The sequence below is a fragment of the Neltuma alba genome, unplaced genomic scaffold, assembly GCF_004799145.2.
Source record: "Neltuma alba isolate B1F8T4 unplaced genomic scaffold, ASM479914v2 tig00006695_pilon, whole genome shotgun sequence".
Lineage (NCBI taxonomy): Eukaryota > Viridiplantae > Streptophyta > Magnoliopsida > Fabales > Fabaceae > Neltuma > Neltuma alba.
In genome coordinates this window covers 40825-64690 of record NW_021634550.1, presented here as the reverse complement: position 1 = coordinate 64690, position 23866 = coordinate 40825, and the positions used below count along the sequence as shown (strand labels likewise).

Genomic DNA, 23866 nt, shown 5'->3' with positions numbered 1-23866 from the left:
TTTTTTTTTGAAAAAAATTAAGAGTTCTCCACATACAAAGACCGAACCTAACATTCTGGAGACCCATGAAACTTTTTGGGCCAATTCAGGCCCTTTAGAAAGTGGAACCCAATTAATTGGGCATCAACAATTCCTGGGCAGAAACATCCCAGGTTCCCCGTCCATTCCATGAAATTAAATTTTATTTTTTCAATAAAATAGTCTTGTTATTATAAGCAAATTATTATATTCCTGGATTGATCTTTTTGAATTATAAATTTTTAATTTATTTTTAAAAAATATTTTCCGTGCTTGATGTAAAAGGATACAAATTAGAAAAAAATTTCATTATTTAAACGAGAAACACATGATTATGATTAGCTCATTTAAAAGAACTTGACATGAATTGAAAAATAATACCGCATCTCATGTACATATTACAGCAAATATTATTTCCGAACGTATTGTAGCGTCTCTTGCTTCTAATCCGAACGTATTGGGGGCCATCATGCAAGATCCTTTGGTGAAGAACTTCCTCCAATCCCACCAACCAGGTATTTAATAATTTACCAGTCATGCTCTCTTTCATGTCGCACATTAATTCCTCTTCTACAAGGTCTAGCACTGTGGATCTCATGTTGATAAAAATTGTTCTGCAGCTGCTAGGATTGAATCAGAGGAATCTCCTGAAACTTTGGAGAAGTTACACCACTCTGACCAAAAAGACAACAAACGAAGTGGGTTTGCGGCTTCCATGAAGGAGAGAGTGCAGAATTTTATGGGGGCAGCGACTGGAAAGGTAAGCAATGTGTCAAAGTACTTTACTAACCGCTTGTTTGGGTCATCAGAAGCGGAGAACACGTCGTCCGGTGCTAATGGAAACACGAGAGCAAACTTCATGTTTGGGTCAAAGTACTTTAACAACTTGTTTGGGTCATCAGAAGCAGAGAATATGTCGTCTGGTGCTAAGGGAAACACGAGAGCAAACGTCATGTTTGGGTCAAAGTACTTTAACAACTTGTTTGGGTCATCAGAAGCAGAGAATACGTCGTCTGGTGCAAATGGAAACACGGGAACAAAGTTCAAGTTTGGGTCAAAATACTTCAACAACTTGTTTGGGTCATCAGAAGTGCAGATAATTCTGAGTTTGGTAATGCTGGTGATTATGGTGGTCCTGTTCAAGCGGGTGTAAACTCTTACTATCGCCGACCCTTCTAATAAACTCTGATATGTTTCTTTCTTGCCTGTTTTTCCTTTTGCGCTAGTGCTTTTACAAGTTTTATATTCACAAATAATCTGTAAATGTATTTATTTCTCCTGAGAAAAACAGAAGGGCATTTACAGAGCAGCACAAGTTGTTGAATGTGAAACTTGTAACTTATGTCGAGGAGTGAGTTTTAACTAGACCCTTATCGTTTAAGTTGTGATGATATCAAGTTGTCCAACAAGCTCCTGCGCATGTTATTTCCGTTGGTTAAGACCCGGTTATATTCATGAAAAGATGTTTTAGTTTAATACAGACAAAAGGCGAGCGCCAGAAACTAAAAATGGCGATCTTTTCGTCTCTTTTTTCCCCACCACATGGAACGGATTGCACCCGCCGTGTCCGGGAGGCACATTCATGTAGTATTCTCCGTTCTCCTATATCACTGTAAATTGCAGCCAAAAGGAAAAACATGGTGGATTTGTATAAGTATGTTGTCCAGAAGAGGGTACAAATAATAAATATACATGATTTCCTACTTTGATATAAACGTCGAACCTCTGTCGCTTGTGCCGCTTGCTTGCGTTCGGTCCGGTTGGCCTCGCTGGAACATCACAGGGAGGGGGGGAAAACTCGCGAACAAGTTTTAAAGAGAATTTCTGCAGCTAGGTGACTGCCGGTACTTGTTCACACATGGCACTTATCTTCTTCAACGCAAACGCCAAGTACAGGTAAGCTACTTCCCATTCATCTGGCGAGAGTTCGCCTGAAAATAAAAAAGGAACACAGCATTTCGTGTTATAAGAAGCACCATGTTAACAAAGATGAAAGTAACGAAAATGGATGTTCAGCTTCAACGAGTGATCGCGGTTAATGGAACTAAGAAAACGAAATGCATGGGCAACAGGGAAAGAAACACTTAATCTTAATGAGATTAAGATTATTGATTTTAAATTTCATGAACCAAAATCAAAATGAGATTAAATTTTAGGGAGTAATTAATTAGAAATTCATTCTTCGGACCATCAACCCTTACAGAGAAAGCAAAATTTTCCCAACAACCAAAGAATGGATACATTGTATATTGAATCACCCATATATATATATAGATAAATATAAAAGTTGGGTAAATATCAATTTGATAAATAAAAGACTGATATGATAAAAGAGCGATGGATGTAAGATAATGGAAGGACGCGGATTCGCTTCGCATGTAAGGAAGGACGAAATTGCATGATGAAGCCCAAATCGGAATATTCCCGAGACTCCCAATTTTAAATCCCTCCCATGAATGAGGCGCATTAGCAATTTGATTATTATTGATCCCCCACTGCGGACGTCACGCACACGTGGCACCCTCATGCTTTCCCATCCAACGACGCGCCTTTTCCCGCGGCTTCCCCGCATTCAATAACCGTGAGGGGAATTACTTCCAAGCAACATAATTTTAAAAAAAAAAAGTATAAAAAATGACAACACATTTAAATTGCTTACTTGTCATTGAGATTTTTCATAATTAAATTCTTTTATTAGGAGCTTATAATAATTAATTCTCCCTAACTTTAATTCACTTTTGAAACCATTCAAATTAGTTCATAGTTCATACTATTACTAACTTTTTTTTTCCTTAACTAGTTCACTTCAATCAAACCCCTTACATTGCTGAAAAAGATTAAAATATTTATATTGATATCTCTATATGATATAGCAATTACTAGTAATAATTGAAATTTAAAAATTATACTACCTCCGGTCCTTAATATAAGATCTTGTTTGGCTTTTATTTTGGTCATAAATATAAAACTCCAATCTACTTTGTCTCTCATATTTATGTATTTTTTTCAAGATAATCCTTTTAATAGTGGTAGTTCTAGCCAATACACTTGATTAGCAAGGATATTTTAGAAAAGACAACATCTATTTATTACAAATAACTAACTCAACTTATTTTCTTAATCTCCTTAAATTAATCAACTAGTTCTTATATTTAGGACAGGAGGTAGTACTGTTTATCTGCTGGTAATAATTACTATTTATTTTCAATTTTTTTAAGTTCATATTCTTCTTATAAATGTGTTCTTATTTTTTTAAAAAAAATTATATATTTCACTTTAAGTTTAAACATTAATGCTTTTATAAAACATTAAAACTAGTGAGACGTAAGGGGGTGTTTGGGAACTATAAGAAGTGTTTTTTAAAAGCACTTTTTTACAAATCGACATAAATTCCTCCATATATTTATTTCGTATATTGTAAAATTACTTTTGAAACTATGGTCTGATTTCTATCTAAACACCCTTTTATTCTAAAACTAATGTTGGTGGAGTGATCATGTGTTCCTATGCATCATAAGTATGATTTATCTTCATGCTTAGACTATATCTTATTTATCAATTGTCAGGATACACTTGTCCTCTGATTCTTCTGTGCGCAATTGTTCTACTGGGTTCAGTCCCTTCTTTCTGGGACGGTGACCCAAATCTTGTGTGATCGAGGATATTTCAATGCCGAAGTATGTCCTTCAGGACTTCAAATTTCTGAGCACAAATTCCGAGGCCTAGGTAATTCATAAGTTATCTAATCCATTGGAGTTCTCTTTATGCAGTGCTCAAAGAGCTTATTTAAAAAGTGCTTATAATACCATGGAAGGTGGGATAATAATGAATGAAATGCCTCATAGATTTACGGCCAAGTCCTGCTATTCACTTATCTTTGGCTTAACCAGACCGCCGTAGCGTCTGCTGCTTCTGATCCGAACGTATGGAATGCAATCATGCAAAACCCTTCGTTGAAGGACTTCCTCCAATCTCCCCAAACAGGTATTTCATGTCACATTTTAATTCCTCTTCTACAAGGTTCTTGCACTGTGGATTTCATATTGATACAAATTGTTCTGCAGTTGCTGGGGTTGAATCAGGGGAATCTCCTGAAATTTTGGAGAAGCTACACCGCTCCGACGAAAAGGACAGCCAGGGAAATGGGTTTGTGAATTTCATGGAGATAATGCAGAATTTTAAGGCGACAGTGGCCGAAATTGTAACCAGTGTGTCAGCATACTTTAACTTTTTTGGGTCATCTGAAGCGGAGAAGGCGTCGCCTGGTGCTAATAGAAGCATGAGAACAAACTTCATGGATCATTTTGCCATGGGAGGAAGTCTTATGGGATTGGTCATACTGTGATTATGGTGGTCCTGCTCAAGCGGGCTTAAACTCTTGCCATCATTAATTCGCGGAGCCTTCTAATAAACTTTTATATATATTTCTTTCTTGTCTGTTTTTCCTCTTGCCTAAGTGCATTTACAAGTTCTATATTGAACAAATAATCTGTAAATATATTTATTTCTTCTTAGGAAAACAGAAAGGGCATTTACAGACGAGCACAAGACGTTGAATATGAAATTTGTGAACTTATGTCAAGTAATGAGTTTTGGCCAGGTCACAAGTAGGTGGATTTGTACAAGTTCGTTATCCAGAAGGGGGTACAAAATAAATACCAAAGCAAAAAATATTTCTCAGCAAATTATTGCGAACCTAGAAGTACAAAATTCTGCGTACTATGCAATGCTCAAATTACGTGAGCAATTCCTTTCCCTCTGCCGCAACACGCCTTGTTTCATCATCGATTTGGAAAATCTAGCCACCGGCTACTTTATTCATGTCAATCATTGCTAATATACATGATGTCTTCCTTTGATATATGCATCAAACCTCTGTCTCTTCTGCCACTGGCTTGTGTTCGGTCAGGTTGGCCTCGCTGGAACATCACGGGGAGGAAATTAAAAAAAAAAAAGTGAACAATTTTAAAGAGAAATTTCTGGAACTAGGTGACTGTTGGTATTTGTTTAAACATGGCACTTACCTTCTTCAACACAAACGCCAAGTATAAGTAAGCTACTTCCCATTCATCTGGCGAGAGTGTGCCTGAAAATAGAAGAGGAATATGGCATTTCGTGTTATAAGCAGCAGCGTGTTAACAAAGATGAAAGTACTAAGAATGGATGTTCAGCTTCAACGAGTGATCATGGCTCATGGGACTGAGAAAACTAAATGCATGAGCAAAAGGCCAAGAAAGACTTACTCTGATCTTGGTTGCCATCACCCAAGGCACCAAGTCTTCGCATGAGCTCAATAAATTCCGGTTTTCTCATGTACTCATGCACGAACTCATGGGAGTTCTTTGCAAAGACAAGCTCAAAATCGTACTGTAAAGTGTGAAGGATAATGTCAACCTTGCCTAATCTATTGCTTGGAGGGAAATATAAAGAATGAGTGTAACCGACTCTTTTGAAATATGTGATACCTCTTCAGCCAATGTCTTAAATACATGGAAGGGGACAATCCATTCAGGACAATCAACAGCATCCTGCAACAGAAGTTGCATGGTAAGCGACAGAAGTGTAAATAGCATTCCTGAGTCACATCTATGACCTAACAAATAGTCTGATGTTAAAATACTAATAAGCTTTTTTTCATGGAAACAAGTCAACAACCACTGGAACAATACCTCTAGATGGAACTTGTACTTTATGCCAAAGGGGCTGGAAGATTTAAATTTCTGAATAACGAAGAGAATATCAGGTTAAGATACTGTTCTATAAATTGCATGAAATTCATTAGTAAGATAATGAATTTCCACCCAAAAAAAATAATTAGGAAGATGTAACATGAAGAGAACAGGTTCACCTTGTCAGAAAATTCTTCATCAAAATGCACCCAGTAGACGCTATTTCCAAAAGACAACCCTTCAGCTGCATATTTAATAAAATGAAAACAGCATCTCCAATCAACTTCAAGAATTGCAAAAGTAATGACATTATGCTAATGTACCAGAAGGACCAAAATGTCATTATTCTGTTCAAGGAGAACAATGAGTAATCATATCTAGTGGGAACAAGAACAGTTCGTGACAATTTTGAGTATAAAGTCATACAGCCTTCACACACACTGAACACTGAAGACTAAATCAATGCAATACATGATACCTGAGGATTCACTTCAGAACGAGAAATCATGGAAAGACAGCAAAAGCACCATTAGTAGTATAAGATTATTTCTTCTCATTCAGACACATGCAACATGCTATAGTTTCATCAGACTCATCACACTTGAATGTGTGGTTTAGCTCATCAAAATTCGTCTTTTAGTAAACTAGAGATAGATTGCAAACAGAGATCAGATCCTTGCATATGCTTATGTCTTAAGTTTGACGAGCACAATAATACTAAATCACAAAACATCAAATTCAGTCCTTTTCTTAATTTTTGTAAACATTGCAGGTACATCCAAAACCTTCTCTCAGCTTTTTAACAAGGACATTTGCATCAGGCATTGTTCCAATAAAAATGCCTCCAGGACGAAGTAATGCTGACACATTAGCCAAGGCTCGCCGAGCACGAGCTTCTGTAGACCAAGAGTAATGCAACGCAAACTGCAGAATTGAAAAGGTTTGACGGATTAGAAATGAAGATACACTTTCAAAATTGAAAGTAGCCCATAAATGAAATTTGCATGACATGGGATAAGAAAGTAGTAACACTTGGCAGGGGGAAGTGGCAATTATTAAGAATATACAGCAGAAATATCTGATAGTGATATGTTTTCTAAATTTTTTCTATTAAGGCACAGCCATAAGCCTTATCGCATTGTGAGGCAGCTACATGTATCACATAATGCCATTGGGCTTTATCAAAAACTAACTGTTAAGATAATAAAAAATAGTAAAGTTAGACACCCAAAAAACCAAAATTGAGTGTATTTAAAGGAAAACACCATTGTTATTAACAATAATACATGAACCAACAATTTATCCAAAAACAAGCTCATTGCTGTGCAAGGGTGATTTTAAAGATGAAGGATATTGCACTTTATTGTAGTAGTAAAAGCCAATTCTTCTCTTTTTTTGGTGGGATTCAAAGATCCCTTACAGTAATTAGCTTGAATGATTAATTCACCTGACAACTACAAATATCAAAGGGCGCATCTTCTGCGAGAACCTTATCCAAGCGAACCTGAAGATCAACAATTGTCAAGAATAAGAGAACACAGTTGCATTATCTGAAAAAAAGAATACAGAAATTGCTAATAAAAGAAGGGGAGGAGAGTTTTCATGGAAGAAGACAAATTTTGGGTTAACTTATTATACCAACATCAATGACCTATATGTTATCAAATTATTCAACCACAGATAAAGTCATTTAGAGAACACAAGGGATTTAAGAATCAATTTATAGAAGTTATAATACTGCTAAAGTAGCTGCCGTGGCTGCAATCATAATCTCCCATGGCAGCCTCTCCTTTGTCGTCTTTCTGGCTAAACCAGCCACCGTTTTTGCCAAAACAATGCACTCAGTTCTTTCTGGTTAGAAGTGTAACCTCTTATCCTTTCAGGTTCAACTTTTATTTCTCCCTACAAATTTATTTTCTTGATGCTCGTATGAGGGGGGAAAAAATAGTCATGGTCTGATTTTAACTCTTTCCTTGACCCTTGATTATAAATTTATTACTTATATTATTTCTCTTTGTCTTCCTTCTGTCAAGTATCTTCAGTAAAATTTTAATACATTCCACATTCTCAAATTTTCATCAAGCAACAAGAGAACAGAAAGTATCCTCATGAGATCAACATTGCAGGTTTAGTCACCTCATAACAATCTCCACAGAAGAGGCGAGCAGGAAATGTGAACTTTTTACGTCGCTGATGGTGGTCAGCATCACCATTGTACCGTGTTCGACAATCTTCAATCTGGAAGATTGTTGGAATCAGTGAGCTGGTGCTGATGATGACAAACATATAACAATTGCAAATATTTTGACACAACAAGGCATGTAATCTTTCACCATCTAATAGCAAGGACTTGAGGTATAACATACAAGAAATTCATCACCTGGAATGAGGGAAAATACAAGGTTTCAATGAAAAAATTTACTGCCATTAAGTTTGTGTTTATGAATAATTTGAAATCAAAATTAGTATAGCTTGAAGTGTACAAGGAATAAACAAGTAATTTATTCATGGAGAACACCTGCTTCAAGGTAATACCCTAAGCAAATAACAGCCAAAAACAGAATTCTGTAAATTTTTTTGTGGGGGGGGGGGGGGGGAGGTTAAACTGCAAGAAATAATCCACGAGAGTTATATATGATATAGAAATAGAAGTTGCCAGGAGATATGAATAATTTCTTCAAACCCTCCAACTTCATCTCATCACAATTTGATGAGCATATCTACTACGATTTCAGAATTCAGATAAGACTAATAAGTTGACAATTCACTCACCGAGCCTTCAGCAATGTCAATACCAACATAATATCCAACCTTGGCCTTGTCCCATTTAATAAGATCGCCACCCTATGAAAACAAATGAATTACAATATTACATAAAGAGGCTTAGCTATAAGGAAGGAGATTAGCTTTTTCTATATTGAACATGGATTATAATCCATTAGCACCTTGCCACAGGCGAGGTCAAGGACTGCATCTCCTCGACGTGCATAAAGCTGAATTAAGACACTTTTAATCTGTTCAATAAAGCAGACACACAACAATTAATCAACCAACAATGATGTAATATTCTGCTAAAAAGAATTTATGCGTTACAAAACATAAGGCATACCCAATTGTTGAGTTTCTTTAAATGAATAATTGGACTAGCCTCCCGCTCTTCCAGGGTCTGGTTAGTTCTTGCACTATAATGATCAGCCACTTTCCGAGCAAATATCTTCGTGCTTTCATCCTCCAGAAAATGTGAGTCACCTAAACACAATTCACTAAATGCAAATAAGCACACTAGCCAGAACCTTCAGAGCTTTCTACAACAAAAGCAACGAATAGGAATGGGAATACACAAGTTTTCCATTGTGGTTCTTCATTACACGGTGGGGAAGTATAAAGCCTATGCTTTTTTTTCAAACCCTTCCCTCAATTGATTAATAACGTTAAGGTGAACTCTACCCAGCATAACCTTGTGTTTACAAAGTTAAGGTGAACTCTCATTCTCATTCTTTTTTTCATTCGGAATTGCAGAGAAGATTTCCCCACTGGCTCCTCATGCGTTTATCAGGAACCAGACCAAGCCTAAAACTTTAACCACATCCCCCGGATCCATGAAACACCAAATTACCCCTTCTAACTGTGAACCACCATACGGCAAAACAAATCGAAGAAAGGACACCAGCATAAAGTCACCTTCTGGGTTATGTCTAGTTTTGGATTGAGGTGGCCCGAAAGAGGTTGAAGGAGATTCCTGGTATCCACGTTTCATGGGGAACAATCAGAAAGTCAGCACAACTCTACCTCGATGCTTCAAGAAATAAAAGCCGTTAATTTTGGGATCTTAACAAAGACAGGCCGTTTTGGTATTTTTGACGTCGAGTTCGATCAGGCGGAAATAATCAACACTCAAGTTGAATAAAGCGCGGAGGGGAACATAGATAGCTGTTTCTTGGAGATCTTATGCTTGCTGTGTAGCTGGAAGCGGGAAGGGCATCTAGCAAAGAGTGATAGGTGGAGAACAGCGAAGAATGGTGGTCTGCGTAACATCTGAAACAGGCATCTTTCTCCAAAAGAATCAAGGAGAACAACTTTGTGATTGTATATGTGCCTGTATCAGCTTTTGTAGCTCAAAAGACCAACGAGCAAAAATCCCCAATCACAGTAGAACATCGCCCCCAGAAACACCTGCCCCTGATTTCATTTGTGGCTATCTCCAATAATTTCACTTTAGACACGGGAGGAAGGGCGAAAAACCTTGATATTAAAAACAACACTAATTTTTCTCTGTTCTTATTGTTGCTTTTATTACTCAATAAAATAAAATAAATTCATGCGCTATTGTTCTCGCAAGTCAAAAACGAGGATTTATACATTAATCCCTCACGAGGTGAAATTTTAATATTTTTCTTGTTCACATGAAAACAAAAAGAAAAAAAGTTTACAACTGAAAGAATGTACAAAAAAATTGTCACTCAACCTAGCCGAAACTCCTCTCAATTCAAGGGTTCAAAAACTAAAGAGAATAAATAAGTTAAAGAATGACTTTTTTTTTCCTGCTGCCAAGTAGAATGACTATTTTAATTGGTAAGATCATCTCAAATTTAACACCACCGTTCAAATATTATTTTTAGCCTCTGTCTAGCGTTGGGTGCTTCCAACGTAATTGGCATGATGGATTAAAATGAAACTGAGCAAGAAAGATGTGGCATTTGTTTTTCATTTCTCTTTCAATATATGCTAGTACTTGTAGTTAACGCAATTAAAAAAATTTGCTAAGTTAATTATTTGTAATAAATATGTGTTAGACTTTCTTAAAATACTACTCCTCCGGTCCTTAATATAAAACCTAATTGTTGAGTTGATTTTGATCCTAAATATAGAAGTATTTCTCATATTTGTCAGTTTTTTCTAAATTATCCTTATGAATACTCTTTTGACTATAATCAAATAGAAGAGAAAGAAAAGATATCAAGAAAGATGATTATAATGTTTTAGGAAAAACATGTCATATTTCTTATAATTTACTAACTTACCTAACTTCTTTAATCTAATCAAATTAGTTAAATATGTCTTATATTAAGAACTAGAGAAGCACTTCTAATATGTGTATTAGTTAGAATTATAATTTGATAAAAAAATTTAACAAGCACAACCGCTATAATAATTACTTCAAAAAATAAATAAATATGTCAGGTCTTATGCTATTCAAAGGTGGACTACTTTGCCTTTTTTTTTTCTCCTCCATGTTACTTTTTAATCATCTCTCTGATTTTGCCATCAATTTTGTTCTTGGCACTTTTGTTTGGTTATATGGAGTATAGACCAAGCAATTCTGGTCTCAATCACATGTTTCATAATTTTGATTCGAGGGCAGAGGAAGGGGGCAAAACAGAGAAAGTCAAGTTGTCACCATTTTTAACATGTTCGTGGATATTTCATACCCTTGTTGCTTTCTTTTCATTAATTTTTGAAGCACTGTACAATTACATTGTGGGTGACTGTCTATTGTATTCTTTACAAGAAAAACAAAACAAAACCAAATCAAATGTCACTCCTCATATCTGTTTTTAATCTGAGCATCTTTTTGAACCAGTGTACAGAAGCTTTGGGAATCCTCGTAAGGTTATTCTTAAAATCCACATAGTAGAGTCCAAACCGAACACTATAGCCCATATTCCACTCCCAGTTGTCAAGCAATGACCACACAAAGTAACCTCGAACGTCGCAACCGTCTTCCCTGCGTTAGACATGTATTACTTTAATTCTGTTCTGTTGTAATAATTGAAAATCCATGTTATACGGAATTTAAGGGACCTGGTTTTTTAATACCTTATAGCAGCAGAGAGGTTTGAGAGATAGTCCCTATGGAATCTTATCCTCTTATCATCCTGCAGAGCCTTTTCTAAGGTTATGAAAGGTCCGGTTGGGTCATCCATTCCTGCCATAGTAAATCTAAACAACGTGAACACTTTTGTGAATTATTTTGATTAGCTTATGATCAGAAAACTCCTCCCTCACCATTTTCTGTTATAATCATTGGGGGATTCCCATACTTGTTCTTCACATGATTCACCGTTTTTCGGATTCCCCATGGGACAATGTGAAGCCAGCGTGAAGCTGCCTGGAGAAGTAAGAAGAGTTGCTTCAGAACAAAGTCTATACACGAAGTTTAAGCCTTATAGAGTTTCTTAATCGTACCCTTTCTCCAATTACAGCCCCTTTTCTGTATGCTACAAAGAGGACAATGAATGAGACATAGAAGAAGAAAATGGAAGAAGGGAGAAAAGGGTCATAATTTCCATTGAAGGCTTACGGGTAGTAATGACAGCAGCATCAGATGAAGCATCCTGCAAAACTAGTTTCCGAATCCTAGTCCTGTCGTTACGAGTATAAAGTGAGGTGTAATGATTTATGCCAACAAAATCCAAGGATCCCACAAGCATTTTGGAGGTTGCATCTGAGATCTCTGGTAATCTTTCAGCTACAAGTTGTTCCATTGAAAGAGGATATTTCCCAAAAAAGAGAGGGTCAAGGAACCTATTATGGAAAAGGAATGTTCAGGTTTCCGTAAATGCAAATAAGCTATATTTATAATATATCATCTTAGTCGCCAAAAGAATTACCATCCAACCGAAAAATCCATAGCTCTGGCTGCTGCATCTTTGTCCTCGTCAAGATCAGTTATGGGTTCGTACCATACGGCATCTAGAGCTATCCCTATTTGACCCCCTTGTCTTTCCTGATTATTAACATCAATACCAGAATTAAAATGCCGAACGTGTTAGTTCTTGGAGTATGTAAATTGGCGCTGTTTTCCCCACTAATAGAGAACTTATGACTTGCAGAAGTACGAATCAAGGATTGAATAATTGAACTGTGTATGTTTCAGGACAGGAATAGAGATGACTTGTTTAGGACCTTGAAATGTTGTCGATAAGTGCGGTATGCAGCAGCATGAGATAAGAGAATGTGGTGAGCTACGATGTATGGTTCAGTGGATGATTTTCCCTTTCTACATAAAAAATGACCCAGAATGGAACATCTTCCAGGGGCTTGAATGCCTAAATCGTAACCATGGAGGGCGAAGTTATGTGGTTCATTGAAGGTGACCCAGTACTTTACTCTATCTCCAAAAGTTTTGAAGCACGTATGGGCATAGTGCTCGAAGTCTTTTCTGCAAGTGAATTAATACAAAGGTCACCACTTTATCTCAGGAAGATCCATAACACGTCATTGCTTTTGAACTTACATGACTTGTGTGCTTAGCCATCCTTCATACTGATCTTCTAGCATCTGTGGAAGATCCCAATGATATAGGGTTACAAAAGGCTGGATTCCTGATTGAAGAGAAGAACTAAACTTTTAATGCTATTTTGTGCTGTTTGTAAAGGAAAGATTCCTAGAGAAAATCTTTGTAACCTTTTTCCAGTAAAGCATCTATGAGACAGTTGTAATACTTTATTCCTTCAGCACAAGGTTCCCCTGTTCCATCTGTTCACGATTATTACATACGCAGTTAGCCGCTAACATGGATTTTATTGTATGGAAAGAAAAAAGAAACAGCTTTTTGAAAGGTTTACAACTTACTTGGAAAAATTCTTGACCACGATATGGAAAATCTGTAAAAATCCATCCCCATATCTTTCATCAATTCTATGTCATTCTGCGCAAAGTGGAATATTATTAATGTTTCAGTTGACGTTAAATATTTTAATCACAAAGGTTAAGTAAAATGGGAAGAAACAAAGAACGAAAAAACAAAAACTTGAGTAATGTCACATCAGCATATAAGTTTAAAAACTCTTTTCACCGTGAGAAACTTCTTGGCATTTGTTTTCTTTACAGTCTGATTGTCTATTGCTTAAAGCGGGTGACATGTCGGCGTCATCATTTGAATATTCTCTCATTTTATAATTGGCGAGTCATCTCACCCTAAATTGTTTATACTTTCTTTTCCCATTCATATGAGCATGCTCTCCTTGAATGGGCCACTTGAAATTTAATTGAGACAGAAAAAGAAAAGTTGGGCAAGTAATCTAAATTGAAGTCCCAGAGTATCCTTCTTTTTACCTTAAATCGGTGATACTGATCCACGGTCATGTCTGCATTACTGAAGTCCAAAATTCTCCCTATCAGAATGCAAAACTGGAAATCAGAAACTTCTCTGCAGAGATCAATATTTATTGAATGTATTGATTTTGATGATATATTTTGGTTTGCCCTTTGATCTTACCAGGAAGCCTGGTGAAAGTATCCCATATGCTATCTCCTCGATTTCCTTCATTAACAGCTCCTTCAAACTATGCAGCACAGCATTCCCAAGTGATGAATACTATTTCATTATCTGGATTGAACATTGCAAGGAAAAGTAAGATTCTAAATTACCTGGTAAGCTGAAGAAGCAGTTCCAAAGATAAACCCATCTGGAAAATCTCCCCTGCTAATTGATTCTGCCTTTGCAAAGAACTGAATTATGAGAAGGAAAGCAATACAAATCCTCATGGTGCTTGAGGTTGAAAAGCTATACTACTTGCTATTTCTCTGTGGTTTCAGGCTGTACAAACTTGGAATATATACACGGTTGGCATGCTCGGCTAACTTCGTTGTAAAGGTTAAGGCTGAAGAAGAAATAGACAAAACCAGAAGCAACCATGAGCTTACTAAGAAACTGACAAATGATGCGGGCTAACCCTATATTTTGTTCATATAGGAATTTGCAGTACTACCAGAAACAGAGGAAACCCCATAGTGGCAGAGGAAAACAGAGGATCATGGAGGAATTGGGATGGCACAATTGACAAGAAAGAGATATTTTCTTTTATTTCTTTTTTCCTGCTTTCTTGTTGCAGAAAATATGGTGGGGAAGTGTGTGTAGGTGTGAAGAGAGACGAAAAAGCTATATGGGAAACTTAAACATCAGGAAATGGCGCTATCTACATCAATTGTAGGTTCTAGTTGCGGGGAAGAGACATCTCTTGTCTGCCTTTCTCAAGTGACACATAAGAGAGGTGGAACCTTCCTATTCTGAATTTCTCTGTTTTCTTGGGGCGTCTGTTTTCTTTTGAGGAAAAGACACTCAAACTGAGGGCTATGAATTATTGAATAATGATTAATCATTCATCAAATAATAAATTACATTTACATACCCTTTTCAATTAGATTCTCAGATCCTATCAAATGCAAAACATGTTTGACAATAATTAAAAAATGAGGGGGTAAAAAAAACTCTGATCATAAAACCAACGAGATTGTGGAGTATGAGTTCAACATGGAGTACTTTAATTGTATAAGCCGCAGAGAACAAGTGAAATAAGTAAAAGAAAAGGAATTGAAAGGGATGTGATCATTAAGGAGGCTAGCAAGAAAGAAAGAAAGAATTTGTTTTGGAATAAATAAATTTGTTGGAGATAAGAATAAGAAATGGCAATGTGTGTTTGGTTGGCAAAACAATTCTGATAAACTCAAGCCACCTACCAAAGTTTGTCCAAACACCGAAGTATTCGGACTGAAAGTTCAAACCATCCCGCAAAAGCAAAGTGCTGAGTCCGGAATTTGGATAATATTTTGGATTCTGATGTGTCAGCATGTCTTGTATCAGCTTTGCAGCTTGCAAGTTACCACAATTAAACAAAACTATTTCTTTTATTGTTTTTTAGTTAAAACAGATCACGCCCACATGTCAGCATGCATGTCCAGATTACAAACATCGGATGCCTTGCAAACAACTATTTGTACTTTGATCCTAAAATTGATGTTTTCTTAAAAGTTTTAATCTTTACTCCCTAAAAATTATCTCGTTTAGATTTTAATCTTTGAAACTATTGTTTTGGTTATTGAAACCTTCAGGTGTCAAAAACATTGTTTCAGCAACAAAATATTTTCAGAGTAACCAAAACTGTTAGTATCAAATTTTAAGGATCAAAATAAAAATGAGATCAAATTTTAAAAACTAAAAATGATATGATGCTCCACAGAACTGTACTCTTATATCCGCGTAAAATGTAATGCTTTGAATATAAATGGCTCCCTATTAATTCACTACAAGGAAATTTAAAAATTGATAACACTACGCAACTTAAGAGTCAAAAATCTTGTCGGTGCTTAGCTTATAAAGAGGTATATTGATTTTTCACAATGAAAAAGCTGTCCTTTGCGAATTTGTTGTCTAAGAAGGCTTGGAAAGCTAAAAGGAACACGCCACGTCATTATTCATTGGCACGCTAATAAATGACATTAGTACGCTAATAAGATGATACTAACCAAGAGGATTGGAAGCTAAAATATTACGGTTCTCTTTGTACAAAGTAGCATTGAAAGTACAGTTCCAACTTTTTACAGTTTGTATGATAAAGTGCTACGGCTTCAGAAATGGTTTGTTTAACTCTTTTTTCGGAATAGTATGTTTGTGTATCTTTTCGACCTGCCTAAGAATTGGGCGTAAAGGGCTCGTCATCAATAAAGCTAAGAAAAAAAATTAAAGTGTTATTAATTTTTTTTATATTTTATTATGTTACTTTGCCGATATATGTTTTATATTAAAAAAATATCATTAATTAATCTAGGAACAAATTATTGATTGAATATACATATATATATATATTTTTTAATTGGTATGCTTTGTCCAAAGTGAAGGCCACGTGAGGCGATGCATGAAAGCGGCACAATGCTTGGAAGTTTTTATGATGGTCATTGATTGAACTTCACTATCTTTTGGGCCACCTATTCTTACTTACTTTCACACGCAACCCGCACAATCCTTTAAAGCAGCCCAAAACTTTGGCAAAAAAAAAAGAGCCCAAAAAGTTGGGCTTTTAGACCTTTTCGTTTTTTGCCCTTTTCTCTCTTTTAGCCCACCCTTTCTTTTAGCCCATGTTTACATTGGCTCATTTTTATTTTCATTTTTTTAGTTTTTTTCATCACTTTTATTATTTACGCTAAAAAATAGTCAATCCAATTTTCATAACCAATTTTTTTCACTTCATAAATCAAGCTCAAACGAACTCATGAAAGACTAGGAGTATTGTTAGATGACAATGGGTTTATTTAGAATAGCTTATAAATAGCTTTTCAATTATGATTTGTAAAATACAAACTTGTGAAAGGAGTTTTGCTCAACTGGCATGAAATATGTTTATGAGTGATTTTCAACGTGATCCCAAACAAACCTATATTTGACTGTGTTATATGATTTGTAAAATACGAGTTTTGCTCAACTGGCATGAAATATGTTTATGAGTGATTTTCAACGTGATCCCAAACGAACCTATATTTGACTGTGTTATATGATTTGTAAAATACAAACTTGTGAAAGGAGTTTTGCTCAACTGGCATGAAATATGTTTATGAGTGATTTTTAACGTGATCCCAAACAAACCTATATTTGACTGTGTTATATGATTTGTAAAATACAAACTTATGAAAGGAGTTTTGCTCAATTGGCATGAAATATGTTTATGAGTGATTTTCAACGTGATCCCAAACGAACCTATATTTGACTGTGTTATATGATTTGTAAAATACAAACTTATGAAAAGAGTTTTGCTCAACTGGCATGAAATATGTTTATGAGTGATTTTCAACGTGATCCCAAACAAACCCATATTTGACTGTGTTATTTATGATATACTCCTCCGGTCCTTAATATAGGATCTAATTGTTCAGTTAGTTTTGGTCCTAAATATAGAACTTATTTCTCATATTTATCAATTTTTTCTAAATTACCCCTATGGATACTTCCTCAACCATAATTAAGTAGAAGAAAGAAACGGGGTATTAAGAAATATGATTATGATGTTTTAGAAAAAACATGTCATGTTTCTTATAATTAACTAACTTACCTAACTTTATTAATCTAATCAAATTAATTAAATGGATCTTATATTAAGGACCAGAGGAGTATCTTGTCTTAAAAATAAGACTTATTTTCTTCACACTTAAAATATACGTTTCTAAAACATTTCTTAATGTTTGTTATTAGCTCTCCAATTGCAATATTCCATTAATCCCAGTAAAAAATAAATAAATACGCTCAACCTGATTCTAAATTCCAGAATGATTTTTGCAACAATAAAATAGACTAATTTTTTTATAAGAAGCGCGTCGGCACATAGCATGCTTTAATTTCATTTCCATCATAAGAAAAACATATCGAGCAAAAAATAATAACAATTTTGTGCGACTGAAACAATTAAATATGGATAATTTTTTAATACCCTCAATGGTATAAAAAGCATTCATAGGAAGATCACGAGTGTCATGATGAATTGGTGTAATTATGGAAAATAGAGGATATCCAAGTCATTACTTGTTATGTCATGAAATCTGGTGATTCCCTGAACACCTAGCTTTCGCAGAGGAAATAATGGCAAATATATGTGTAAAGGGACAATTTTATTCAAATAAAGCCAAAAAGATACATAATAAATGTTAGACTTTTACAAGAAAGGGTAACTAATACAAATCACACAAGTCTAATGTAGAGGAAGCAATACAAATAACCTGACAATTGGAAGCCACATAAATAGACCCAAACAAAAATACAAGACTTTTAAAATTAGTTGACCCATAAAACTAACAAGCTAAAACCAGAAACTGAAACTCAAAACAGAACATCCACGCTCTTCACCAGTCATGATGCTGTAGAGAAAGAAGCCCAAATATTATATATAAAGTGTTAATTGATAGGACCCACAGGAGTACAAGATCCAATGAAAAGTGGACAAACAGATATAAAAAAACAACTGAGACTTTTTTGTGCTGAATGAATCGAATCCGTCTCCACGTCGCAAAGTTAATTGCATGCAACATAATTGTTGCTTTCTGATGTGACTGGTGTGGCTCCTGACTATTCCTTGAGATGGAGCCATATAATTGTGAGAGACTCAAAACGTCTAAATGAGAAGTTCCCCACACTATTATGTAAAGCGACTCAATGCACTTTCACAGACACACACATGCTTGATTCTCCTATTACACACATGGCCTCTATTCAAGAATGCCCCATGAAACCCTCAATTCCCTTCACACCAATGAACAAATGGTGTGAGACCAATTCCCTGTCTCTCAGGCAACCTCAACTAAATTTATGACACAGAAGGAAACCAAACACTGGATATTTTCATGTCTATGTGGCTTGTCAACGTATTTCGACAATGATATGGTTGTTGTTAGTTTTCTGTGCAGGTGTGCGTTCTCGTTTCTCAGCAGCTTTAACTTTTTCTCCAAACCAGACAATTTTTAATTTTCTGCAACAGTTTATGGGACCTTCTAGGCTCTTTTTCTTCTGGACAGATAGAGGCAAGGAACGAGATATGGAAAGTGACAGAGAAGAAAGAAGAAGAAGATGCAAGTTGCTATAGGGAGATTGTGGTGGCAAATGGATTTTAATTTGAGTGTGCAATTAATCGGTTAGTAGTTATATATTGTTAATATTTGTCTCTGGCCTCTGGGTCCCCCAGATGTTCACATCTGAGTCAGGAAACGGAATCACACTTCTATGAAAGAGATATTCATTGCCTAAAGAATATACATGGCTACGTGGTGGATACCTATTCAGATACCACTTCTACTAGTCATAATATAAGAATTAGATAATTAATTTAAATTTAAAAAAATTAATTAACTAGTTATCTGTGACAAATATGTGTTAATTTTTTAAAACTGTCATCTTTAATCATTTATATTAGACCTTTTGATAGGAGCCCTTACAAAAAATAGATTAGATTTCAAATGAAAAAAAAAACTACAGATTTCAGAGATAAAGTATATTAAGATCTTATTTTTAGAAAATAACTCTTATAATGTATAGACATTTATATGCATATTCTATGTCCCATGTTGGCTATAATTAGCGATAATATGTTTCGATATATATGTAGTTATGTCTCGCAGAACTATGTCTTGATCGGCAACCACTATAAAAGGAAGGGCACACCAATTATTTTTGTTTGTTTGTTTGTGAGGACAAATCAGTGTCGCTGAAATATTCTCTAATTAAACTTTTCTTTTATTTTTGTTGTGTTTGATTTGTCTTAAGATTATATTCAGTGGACTTTCATTTTCTCTTCTCTCTCCCTCCTTAACAAAAACAAAATAAATGAATGAAACATTGTCATTCAGTAATCAATATTGCTGATTTAATTTGCTGTTACCTCCCTAAAATCTTTTGATAAATACATAAAATTGAATCTCCAAAGAGATCATTATGATTGCCGTCCAAATGTGTCCAGCAGAATGAGATAATGAGGAAATAATGGCATTTTGAAGGATAGATAATTAAAGTGCCTTTTGTGAAGAAGACAAAATATATACATGTGCAAATTAAGGCTAATTCATCAGAGCTAAACTCCACTATCAACCCATCACTAATCACACCCCATTAATTATCCTTCATTAGTATTATTTAAGTACCTAATTGACTACTTCAAAACCCACTTGTACTTATAATTAATATATCTCTAACATAATTAAATGGAAACTAAAGCAGCCATCAATAAAATACTCGATACGATCAGGCTGCTTCTTTTGTATCTTACCTGCATTTTAAATTCCTCTTCTTGTTTATATTTAATTTTAATTGCGCATGGGTTCCCCCCAGTTATCGGAAAAGGGATAGACTAATGAAATTCAAGACGTATGAGTATTTTAGTTCTCTATTAATTACACAATTTAAGAACACACAGAATCACATATTGCACGATCTCCATAATAAACTTATATAAAAAAATTTATTCACTGATCCCCTTATTAGGCGGGAGAAATTATTATATCACCTACCTATATATGACTATATAGAACTACCCATGTACATAAAAATAGAAGGAAAGGAAAAGGTCAATTTAGAACCATTGAAGCAAATAAGTTAAAATCACTTATATATAAACGAGTGGCCTCCATTAACTTGTATTTTCAACTTGATATTTGTATGGGGGACCAGAGCTCTAGAGATAATAACACTAGTACTAATAATCATAATTAATCAATTTTTTTTAGTGTTGTAGGTGATGGCATGATAATTAGTTTAACGTTGATAACAATGATCTTAACTTTACGTGTGTCATATTAGAGGGAGTCATTAGGATCAATCTAACCAAATATACGAAGATAACCTAAGTATGTTGCATAAACACACAGGACAAAATTCGAAGACTAGCCATTTTCACTTATTATTTCCGAAAATATTATCTTAAAACTCAATTATACGGATGAAAATAATACTACCTCCAGTCCTTAATATAAGACCATATTTGACTTTTATTTTTGTCCTAAATATAAGACCCCAATCCATTTTGTCTCTCATATTTATGCATTTTTTTCAAGGTAGTCCTTCTAATAATTATAGTTTTAGCTAATATAGTTTATTAGTAAGAATATTTTAGGAAGACAATATCTATTTATTACAAATAACTAACTTAACTTCTTTCCTTAATCTCCTCAAAGTAGTCAACTGGATCTTATAATTAGGACCGGAGGTAGTATATTTTAGTTTACGAGTACGGAAAATATATAAATTACAAATTCCGGCTAATTAAACTAAACTAGCGTCAATATCGAAGATATTTTTAGTGCCCAATGGGCAGAATATGATTTTTCATGTCATAATATTGCCATTTTTCAGAAAATTAATTATTATTAAGTTAGAAAATTGACAACAAAGAGAAAGAAGGAAAGGAGGAAATTAATGCCTTTTATTGGGGGGCGAAAGAAAGAATTTATTTAGCGGAGAAGATAATACCAAACCTCATAAAAACCGAGCACGTGGAGTGGGCCACATGAGCCCACTAGGCCCACCACCAGATCAATTACTACTAATCACTACCCGCCCAGTCAAGGAAGGGCATACTTGTAATAAAATGAATCAATGGGCACCAGATACTGACAAATTTCTGGGAGTTACGTCCGTTCCGTTTCTCGCTTATATATCTGCGTCCCAGAGCAACAGTCGAAAACTCACCCGCACAGCTATCTCCTTGCCTCCTTCTTCCTTCCCTACTTCCTCGTTTTCTCGCATCAACGAGAATGAAGCGCTCCTCTCCCTTCTTCAATGACATCACTCTCTGACTCTGTAAGTTGGAACTCGCCGAGGAATTTGAAAATCCCATCTCCGGCGACTCTTCTTTCCTCCTCTTAGTTTTCTCAACGAAAGAATATAATTCAATTTAGATATAGTTACATATACTGCGTAATTTGGCCGATGAGGTTCTTAGAATTCGTTTTCTGGTGTGGGTACCCCACCCAACGTTCCGAAGCTCAGACTGCAACCTCCTCGCAGCCTTTCTCAGAGGATGAGGGGTCGTTAGTGCCTCTGTCTACCGGGACGCGCCACCGTAAGAAACGCGGAAGGTTGATAACGGCAACAGCCGCAACGGAATGGAGGCCATCGCTGGGATCTATTTCGGAGGACAATATGGTGCAGCAGAGAGAGAGAAGCAACGCGCGGAACCGCAAGGTGGAACCGGAAAGGGAGGTTAAGAGGAGGAACGCCGACGGCTCTGGTGCCGCTTCCAAGGCCCGCCACCGTAATTACGGCGACGATCACAAGTAATTAATCTCTCCTCTTTTTTTAGTCAGTAACTTATAAGAAACACGTTATAATTAAATTAGTGATAGTAATAGTGATCGGTTTGTTGGCAAGGCGTTTGATTTTTTTCCCATCTGCAACAACACACACAAAAAAAGGATAAAAAAACGCAGAAATATAAACCTTACGGAAGCATTTATAATTGGTATTTGGGAAGAATTTATGAGACGTGCCTATTTCAAAGATTAGGTGTGCGTTCCTTTTCGCTTGAGGTCACTCATTTGCTGAGTTGAGTTGACTTCCATTCGCTTGAGGTCACTCATTTGCTGAGTTGAGTTGACTTCCATTCAAGAAATTCATAATTCATGATGCATAATACTGATATATAGTCGCAATCATGCAACAAGATATGTAGGAATTTCTTTCTTTGTGCAGCTCGATCAGAAAACTCTTGCTGCTATATATATCGTGAAGATCCAGAGATACTGAGGATTTGTTTGTGTGATTGGAAAAAGGGAATTCTAAAATGATATGTATCAGTAACCAAAATTAAGGGACCACTTTTACAGATTTCTTTCTTTCTTTCTTTGTGATTCCCCTTTAGAAGAAAGGAAAGCTCTGCAGTTCTATGTATGTCTTATTTTTTCTAATTCATGTCTAGATTTTTTTTTTGGCCTGATAATGAAATACGTAATTAATGATTGGAATAATTGCAGGCGAGTTGCTGTTGCGACGGTGATGCCAGCGTTTTCTCCGACGCCGTTCATGTTCTGAGAGTCAAATTTGGACATAATATATATATATATATATATATATAAAGGAAAGCAAAAATGTATATATAACAACACAATATTTTGTTGTTGGATTAGGAGAGAGTATAAATAAATAAATGATGCATAGCTTTCAGTGTGGTGGCTTAATTATTATTGTGAGATAGAGACCATGAGCTTCTATCATTCATTATTGTTGCTCTTTCCTTTGTAAATGAATAATTGATGATGAAGCCCCTTTAATTTCTTCCTCTCCTGTCTGCCTAATTTCCTGCCTTTAATTTTCAATGACTTTTAAGTTAAAAGCCGTGGGAGGAAAATATAATAAAGTACAGGAAAAGATGTTCCACTGCTTCATTACACTGATGGGCATCCCAAATAGCTGAACTTCAAGCTAATACGTTACTCCCTCCGTTCCTTATTATAAAAGACAAATAACCAAAGTACGTTGATAAAAAAACAGTTAAAATTAGTTAAGAACAATTAATGTGTAAAAAGTATAATTTTTTTTCTTCAAAAATACTCTCATTAGTAAGGAGAGAGAGCATGAGAGAGAACAATTAAATTATTAAAAGAAAGAGAAGTGGGAGGGAAAAAGAGTATGAGTTGGATATAATAAATACAAGTGAGGCGAGTCTCTGCTCTTTGAGGGCGGGGTTCGAATCCTCACTTGTTAAAAAAGGGTACCGGGGAGGGCTTTACTTGTTGCCCGGCCCGAATCTGGACTAGTCGATCGTTCGGGTACAACTGGCCCAAAGAGTCTGGGGCTCAGAAAAGGCGCGGTTGGATACCGGATGGTTTATATCAAAAAAAAAAAGAGGGTAAAATAGGAAATCAACGCAAAAAAGTAGAGACAACTTTTAAGTGTCTCTTATATATAGGAACAGGTCATAAGCATCAAA

General features: G+C 35.5%; 4 protein-coding genes across 5 annotated transcripts; 2 read left to right on the top strand and 2 right to left on the bottom strand.

Moving 5' to 3' along the window:
- The first annotated feature begins 452 nt into the window (after nucleotides 1-452).
- LOC114750937 (nucleoporin nup189-like) lies at nucleotides 453-1377 on the top strand. Of its 2 annotated transcripts, XM_028939582.1 has the most exons (3): nucleotides 453-533; nucleotides 639-885; nucleotides 1006-1377. In XM_028939582.1, the coding sequence occupies exons 1-3, from the start codon at nucleotides 488-490 to the stop codon at nucleotides 1169-1171; spliced, it is 459 nt and encodes a 152-aa protein (XP_028795415.1). In that variant the 5' UTR covers nucleotides 453-487; the 3' UTR covers nucleotides 1172-1377. The 2 variants fall into 2 exon arrangements, with proteins under 2 accessions (XP_028795415.1, XP_028795414.1); XM_028939581.1 differs by having other exon boundaries at nucleotides 639-1377.
- Nucleotides 1378-4570: 3193 nt separating this feature from the next.
- LOC114750933 (mRNA cap guanine-N7 methyltransferase 1-like) lies at nucleotides 4571-9859 on the bottom strand. The gene is made up of 13 exons (XM_028939576.1): nucleotides 9369-9859; nucleotides 8797-8936; nucleotides 8633-8701; nucleotides 8460-8531; nucleotides 7824-7925; nucleotides 7135-7191; nucleotides 6473-6611; nucleotides 5867-5931; nucleotides 5688-5738; nucleotides 5484-5546; nucleotides 5262-5385; nucleotides 5043-5104; nucleotides 4571-4937 (listed from the first exon to the last, which is right to left on the bottom strand). The coding sequence occupies exons 1-13, from the start codon at nucleotides 9442-9444 to the stop codon at nucleotides 4842-4844; spliced, it is 1116 nt and encodes a 371-aa protein (XP_028795409.1). The 5' UTR covers nucleotides 9445-9859; the 3' UTR covers nucleotides 4571-4841.
- Nucleotides 9860-11106: 1247 nt separating this feature from the next.
- Nucleotides 11107-14195, bottom strand: LOC114750939 (putative beta-glucosidase 41). The gene is made up of 13 exons (XM_028939585.1): nucleotides 14061-14195; nucleotides 13909-13975; nucleotides 13746-13804; nucleotides 13263-13338; nucleotides 13095-13166; nucleotides 12925-13012; nucleotides 12594-12849; nucleotides 12299-12414; nucleotides 11989-12212; nucleotides 11874-11905; nucleotides 11694-11796; nucleotides 11505-11613; nucleotides 11107-11412 (listed from the first exon to the last, which is right to left on the bottom strand). Exons 1-13 carry the CDS (start codon nucleotides 14175-14177, stop codon nucleotides 11217-11219), a joined length of 1515 nt encoding a protein of 504 aa, XP_028795418.1. The 5' UTR covers nucleotides 14178-14195; the 3' UTR covers nucleotides 11107-11216.
- A 7443-nt stretch (nucleotides 14196-21638) lies between these two features.
- LOC114750943 (uncharacterized) lies at nucleotides 21639-23213 on the top strand. The gene is made up of 2 exons (XM_028939590.1): nucleotides 21639-22214; nucleotides 22911-23213. The coding sequence occupies exons 1-2, from the start codon at nucleotides 21868-21870 to the stop codon at nucleotides 22966-22968; spliced, it is 405 nt and encodes a 134-aa protein (XP_028795423.1). The 5' UTR covers nucleotides 21639-21867; the 3' UTR covers nucleotides 22969-23213.
- Nucleotides 23214-23866: the final 653 nt, after the last annotated feature.